This window comes from Fusarium subglutinans (assembly GCF_013396075.1).
Source record: "Fusarium subglutinans strain NRRL 66333 chromosome Unknown NRRL66333_c0000192, whole genome shotgun sequence".
NCBI lineage: Eukaryota > Fungi > Ascomycota > Sordariomycetes > Hypocreales > Nectriaceae > Fusarium > Fusarium subglutinans.
This window is the reverse complement of record NW_023502255.1, coordinates 86666-93533: the sequence shown is the minus strand read 5'-3', so window position 1 is coordinate 93533 and position 6868 is coordinate 86666. Positions and strand designations below refer to the sequence as shown.

The following is a 6868-nucleotide window of genomic DNA, read 5'->3' as shown; positions in this document are numbered from 1 at the left end:
ATATTATTATAAACCTTATTTTTTTATAAGAAAAATAATATATATTTTATTTTTATTAAAGTATTTTAATCTATTTAAATAATGCAATAAAGTTATAGTATTAATATTAAGGTTTTATTAAAAGCGGGGTTGGACAGGAAATATGTCGGAACTTTTGCCGACCTACTGTACGTAGGGGATTTGTGATAAATGAGGTCCTAATGTCTATTTCTGTGTTACTAGAATTCCGTTACCTACTAGGTAGCATAATCAACTTCTTAAATACAAGCACCTTCTTAAAATCCCTGTATTGTTCTATTTGCTTCAATTCTGATACTTCCAACGCTCTGTGAAAAACTACCTACTGTCTGAATGGATACCAACAATGACTTCCACGTCAGCCCCACATAAACCAGCGACAAGCGTCAGGCTTTGTGCGTTATCATCCAGGCTAGATAAGTTAGTAATTAGAGGCGGGCAGTGTAATCTTCAAACATCGTCACTCATATCTTTAATAATTGTCGCTCTATCCATCGTACAAAATCATCAAATATTCAGCTGCGGGCTGATAGTCCTCCACATTCAATCCCGGCCACTCAGGCAATCAGTATCAATTGATCGAGTTGGCAGCGCGTTCTCTTATAAGACTCAAGATGAGGTTGCCTTTACTGGCAGCGAGTCTGCTGCTTCTGCAGGCCTCCAGCGCCCACGCCGCTGGCATCGATACACATCGTGCCGTTCCGGATTTACAGAATAACGAGAATAATAATAATGACGCGAACAAACGACTCTTCCCCTTTCTTTCTAAACTTCGCGAAAAGGCTATCGAGACCGTCTTCGGACGTCATCCGAGTAAAAACACCCCGCCGCCCGTCATCAATCAACTACGCGCACAATACCTCAATCAGTTGGTCCTCCGCTTCAACGTCACTACCTCGCACGAAGAGGGAGCCCTCGCCGATGCCGCTGCTCGACTGTTTCTCGATGTCTGGGCTTTTACCGATGACTATGTCGACATCCGCCTACACGCTGACGAGGTTCGACCTCTGCTGAGCTTACTTCCCAAGACACTACACGCATCGCACTCGATTCTGATCCCGGATTTGGCCGCCGCAGTCTATAAATCACTGCCTATCGGAGGAAACCCAGCTTATTACGATCCTAAGCCCGCCCCTCCGGTCCTCAAAGTTGCTTCTTCGCCTGGAGACAACCTCTTTTTCCAGGATTACCAGTCGCTGCCGGTCGTGATGAGATGGATGCGTCTCCTTGAGGCTATGTTTCCATCCTATGTCAAGTACATTAACATCGGCAAGTCATACGAAGGCCGCGATATTCCTGCCCTGCGAGTGGGGATTCCAAACACAGCACCGGATGCGCCTCGGCGCAAAACAATCATGATCATGGGCGGCTCTCATGCTCGCGAATGGATCTCGACGAGTACTGTCAACTACCTGGCGTGGTCCTTCATCACCAGCTACGGTAAAGAACGGATGATCACAAAGCTATTAGACGAGTTCGACTTGGTCTTTCTCCCAATTGCGAACCCTGATGGTTTCGAGTATACATGGCATATCGACCGGCTCTGGCGTAAAACACGACAACAGACTAACCTTCAGTTTTGCCGTGGACTGGACCTGGACCGAGCTTATGGGTACGAGTGGGATGGCTCACAGGTCCAACGGGACCCATGCTCTGAGAGCTATGGGGGAGAGAAGCCTTTTCAGGCCGTTGAAGCGGTGCACATTGCCGATTGGGCGCGGAACCAAACCTGGAACAACAACGTTCGATTTGTCGGCTTGATTGATTTACATTCTTACTCTCAGCAAATTCTCTATCCTTACTCTTACACTTGCTCCGTCGACCCCCCCAATCTGGAGAATTTGGAAGAGCTCGCCGCAGGTATTGCGAAGTCTATCCGTCTATCAAACGGAGAGTCGTACACGGTTGCATCAGCGTGTGAGGGTGCGGTCTCAGCTCGCGAATTCAGCGGCGGTCGTTACTGGTCTCGCATCGAATCTGGCGGTGGATCAGCTGTCGATTGGTTCTATCATGAAATGCGAGCTCACTACAGCTACCAGCTCAAGCTTCGAGATACCGGTAGCTACGGCTTTCTGCTTCCCAAAGAACACATTGTCCCAACAGGAGAAGAGATATTCAATGCGATGAAGTATTACGGAGACTATCTCTTGGGCAACAATGGCATCGAGTCCATCACTGCGGCAGAAGATGACAAGGTGGATATGCATGAAAATCAGCCAGTCCAAGATTCTGAGCAAAACCCTACCGTTGGACAGGAGCTAAGAAGGAGAAGGCTTCGTAGTTAAAGCTGATGTATGTTTGTTTGCACGGGTTGCAGGAGGGTGTCGGATAGGGATTTGGTATGAGATTTACGATTGAGCATTATGATTTATTTTTCTTTATTTCTTTTTGTAATTGGTCAATGTTGCATGTAATGGATGGATACGCCGGCGTCTAATGGTCACAGCAAAAAGCAGGAAATAGCAACGATGGTGAATTCGTGGCAGGTCTAGTTAAGCAAAACAGAAACTAATATCATGCATATATTACATCTTTTGAAAACTTGCCCGTCAGTCTAACTTAGTTGCCCAGGGCAAACATGATGGAGGTATATGCGGCCATGCATTTGAGCGAAGTATCGCAGAGGAAAGAGCCGATTGAGCCACTAGGTCGGTCAACTTAGCAAATATCACAAGATTGGAGACTGCCTCAGTAGGTACACATACCTTGTGCGTCCCTTGGGGCCACCAGCAGAGTAGCCAATGGCGTAGAATACACGAGAGAAGGCCCAGCCAGCACCAAGAACGGCAGAGGCAACGGGGAAGCGAAGGCCAGAAATCAGAAGAGCACCAAGGAAAGAGATCTGGTTCTCGGTGAAGTTGGCGTGCGATCGCTGAGCTGTAAAAGAGAGACTTAGTACTTGATACTTGGGTTTCGCGGGTGGTACGAACCGCAGTTGAACTTGAAGGCCTCGGCGTCCTTCTCGGCGAGCTCGTTGGAAGCGTAGGCGACGGGGTACTTGATACCACTTCGCTTGCGAGCCTTGCTAGTGAGGAGAACGTGGAGAGTGTTGATGAAGAAGGTGGATGTGGCGGCCACGAGGACAAAGCTAGAAAGAGTGTCAGTTGTTTGAGGTTGAGGTTGAGGTTGAGGGTGAGGGTGAGACAGTGGGATTGTCCCTTACCCATATTCAGCGGGGAGCTCAAGGACGAGAGACATGATGGAGAGAAGACAATTTGACTAAGAGGAGTATGAAACTAAATGTAGACAGTTTTGCAATGGAAGAGTTAAGCTGGTACGGACTTGTCACGGTGTGGTTGTTAAATAGTGATTTAGGTTCCCAGTAACGGGATGATGAAACTACCAACGGAACGGACCTAACGTGTCCGGGAGAGAGTCAGGTTAGCTCCACCTGGGGGAACAATCCACCGACTCTTCTAGTTGTCTCGTAGGTCCATGCCACGGCCAACAAAGTACAATCGGAGGGCTCTAGTCCTAGGTAGTTGCTGGAAAAAGTATCAATTCTGTGCAGTAAATAGGTGTTGTCTACATAAGGCAGGTCGTCATCCAGTCTTGTTCAGTCTCGGAGTATCGCTTATGCGTGCGAGATCCGCTCCGCACGACGAACCGAATAGAATTCTATACGACGGACGTATTGGATGACGAGAGTGATTCCCGAGTCTTGATTTTCGTACCGTGATTAGGCTTCGGAATTCAATGCCGTCGGCTTAACTGCATCATCCGATTCATTGGGTGTGAGGTGGAAAGTTGAAAGCTGGCGTAATTGATAATGGGCTAAAAACCCAAACTCCGCAGCTATGTACCAATGCAGGGCCAGGCACAGGCCAAAACTCCGCAGGGTACTGTAACTGTACTCCATATGCTGGGTATGAATGATGACTACCTCCATATCAATAAATATGACAATATCGATTGTCTGACTTTTCCCAGAAACGCCAGTAGATCGAACAAGGACACTGGCTCATACTCATCCAGTGCACCTCTCTTCAGGTGACCGCCATTGGAGACTCAACCCTGCAAATACTCTCCGTTCTGCAGTTTCCATATCAGGGGCTTCATCGCCTCCAGAGGTTCCTTCGAGGTCGACCCATCTGCCGTCTGCCCGGCGCCGTATTCCGCTGCTGTCGAACTTGTAACCCTTGACCTTCTTGCAATAGCGTCGAACATCTCTCTGGAATGTCGTGCCGCCACTCCAACCCAGTACTGCGCAGCCCACCGTCTTCCACGGACTGATAATAATATCGACCCGTCGATGCGGTGCATCGTTTTTGCTGGAGTCCTGCCAAACTACCAAAGCCTTGTCGAGTGTGTCAAAGCCTGAGCTATCGGACTTTCCCCCTCTCCATGATACCGGGCGCTGTCCTCGATCAGAGTTGTGAGTCGATAGCGTCAGTGTATGTGTGATGAGTTGAGCCTTTTCGAGGGCCACGACAATCTTGGTTATCACATTCAGTGTTTTGTTCTCATTTCGGTGGCTCAAGACAACATCAGCATCACCAGATTGTTGTTTGCCTCGCCGATAACCGCCTACAATGACCATCTCAAATCCTGGGTCAATCAGACGGGCGTGTTCCAGTATTGCAGCGGCAATGGTCGCGACTTCGTCTCGGGGGATCCCCTGCAAGAACTCGTTGTAGTATTTGACTCCAAGTTGCTGCGAGCGACTGAGCATGTTCCATCCGAACTCGACCAGATCATCTAGATCTCGCCATCCTAAAGATCATTAGTTTCTTGTGTGCTGGGGAAGTTCGTTTTCGTGCTCACCCTTTTGATAGAAGTCGCGGGCGGTGACAGCTCCAACTCCCCATATGTTGTAAAAGAGTTTGAGGGCTGTGATTTTAGGGTCGGCGTTGGCCTCACGTACTTCTACTGATTCACCTGTCGCTTTCCAGTGATGCCATAGTTCGGCGATTCTATCACCGCAACCTGGCAACCGCGCAACTTCTAGGTGAATTGTTAGCTGCTAACAGGACCAACCAAGACGACCAATAATCACCTTGGGCATTCCCAAGTACGTAAGGGTACGCAGCGATCGAAGCAATGGATGTGGAGTAAGCTCTTACACCAACCTCGTCTTCTCGGAGTTGACGAATGGTTCGTATCTCAGTGAGGATGTTCACAAACGCCTCGTTTGGTGGGTTCATATATGTCGGTCGCTGGCATGAATACGTGGTTCTCAGAAACTCGGGTATCACGGGCAGTGTGATGTCGTGTTCCGCTGTCGTTTGATGAAGGAGACTGGGTGCATTTTGCGATATTGTTGTGGAGGCATCATGACGCCTTTTGTGCCGATTAGATGGCGAGGTGCTTGTCGACTGCGCTTTCTGCTCAAGAAGGGCACGCTCCAGAATACTACTAGCTGGTGAAGTAGAGCCTTTCGGTAACACAGTTGCAGGTGTTGTCTCACGAGGCAAGACTCGATTACACTGGAGGATCAAGTAATGGTCCACGGGTAAGAGTTCTTCCTTCTCCCACGAGTCTAGGAGCCATGAAAGTTTAACAACCTTGACTATGTCTGTGCCAACTTGGGGTTGTTCTTTGACTCTCCTCCGCTTGGGATCTGGGCTACCACCGGAGTCATCGGCCACAGCTGTAGGGTCAACTTGGTGGCTCTCTGTTTGAGGTTCCCCTACAGAGGCAAACTCAAATTTTGCCCTTCTCAGCTCGAACTCGGCGCGTCTTTGCTGCGATATCTTTCCGAGCACGATCTCAGCCTCATTGATGTCATACGTTAATGTAGGGATTCGTTCTTCGAGATGGTGCAGTTCTTCAGGTTTTAGATGTGTTGGGAGGAGAAAAATCCGCGGGAGGTTATCGAGTCTCATCACAGCAACCCTCGGGCAAATGTGCTTCAGCCTCTGGTGCGGATGAAGAGGATTCTGGCTATTCGTGGAATATCAAGGCTGTGGTGGCTGACGTGAGTCTCATAATTGCACGCGCCTGGCTGACTGAATCAAATAATACAGTAAATAGGATATGCATGAATTGCAAAGTTCTGTTCTGCGACTATGAATTGTCTCGCTTTTCCTTATACAGGAGTAGCGGCCAGAGAAGCAGTTCGTTTGGTATGAATGACGTGGAAATGGACAAATCGTGAGGGCATACCTACTTAGGTAGCTTAAACTACTAAGGTAAGGTAGAGAGGAAATGGCTTTCATTGATGTGGGTAAGGACTCTGTCTCGATTTTATCATGTCAGCCACGGCTAGTCGCATGACTTACCTTGTGCCCATAACTCCTTCTGCAGGTTAATATGCGACTTCCACTCTATGTTGTCACAGTTGGAAGGCATTGGCTTACCTAGAGGCGAGGTAATCCCAATTTTTCATTGTGTACCTAAGTAGGTACCTAGTAGGTATTCAGGGCGAGCAAGATGGAGGGAGTGACCAAGACCACCAAGAAGCTTTCTAAGATTGTTCACTTTCTCGTTCGAGGTCAGAGAGAGCCATTGAAGGCAATAATATGAATTCGATCCAGCTTACAGCTGTTTCATGTTGATCCAATATGATATGTTCATAAGGTAGTGTATGTGTGTATATTATAAAACCTTAATGCCCCATGAGTCAAGTACTAGGTAGTTACAGTACCCTACAAAGGCAGATTAATACTAATGGCTTATGGGGCTTAATCTTTGCAATTCCCGTCCCGTTCGGGGAAGTGTAAAGTCTAGATCCGCTAATTGCTGACTTATGATGAGGATGATATTGATACCTGGCAATAAGGACGTTGGCCCTCTGCCGTAATTATTGTATTAAGCTGTCCAGCTCAAGATTGCTGAGAATGTGTACTTATTTGGTACTCTTATATCACGGTTACGAGCGTTTTTATTGTAATTGACTTCAAGGGATATC

General features: G+C 47.9%; 3 protein-coding genes across 3 annotated transcripts; 1 reads left to right on the top strand and 2 right to left on the bottom strand.

Annotated features, from left to right (window-relative positions):
• Positions 1–632: 632 nt before the first annotated feature.
• On the top strand, positions 633–2303 carry FSUBG_10830 (metallocarboxypeptidase ecm14; the record flags this gene model as incomplete). Its single annotated transcript, XM_036675449.1, has 1 exon — positions 633–2303. One exon carries the CDS (start codon positions 633–635, stop codon positions 2301–2303), a length of 1671 nt encoding a protein of 556 aa, XP_036533714.1.
• A 274-nt stretch (positions 2304–2577) lies between these two features.
• FSUBG_10829 (glutathione S-transferase) lies at positions 2578–3216 on the bottom strand (the record flags this gene model as incomplete). The annotated part of the gene is made up of 4 exons (XM_036675447.1): positions 2578–2662; positions 2724–2895; positions 2949–3106; positions 3182–3216. The coding sequence occupies 4 exons, from the start codon at positions 3214–3216 to the stop codon at positions 2578–2580; spliced, it is 450 nt and encodes a 149-aa protein (XP_036533713.1).
• Positions 3217–3985: 769 nt separating this feature from the next.
• Positions 3986–6510, bottom strand: FSUBG_10828 (DNA polymerase IV; the record flags this gene model as incomplete). Its single annotated transcript, XM_036675446.1, has 6 exons — positions 3986–4731; positions 4783–4962; positions 5015–5767; positions 6240–6317; positions 6366–6424; positions 6500–6510. The coding sequence occupies 6 exons, from the start codon at positions 6508–6510 to the stop codon at positions 3986–3988; spliced, it is 1827 nt and encodes a 608-aa protein (XP_036533712.1).
• Positions 6511–6868: the final 358 nt, after the last annotated feature.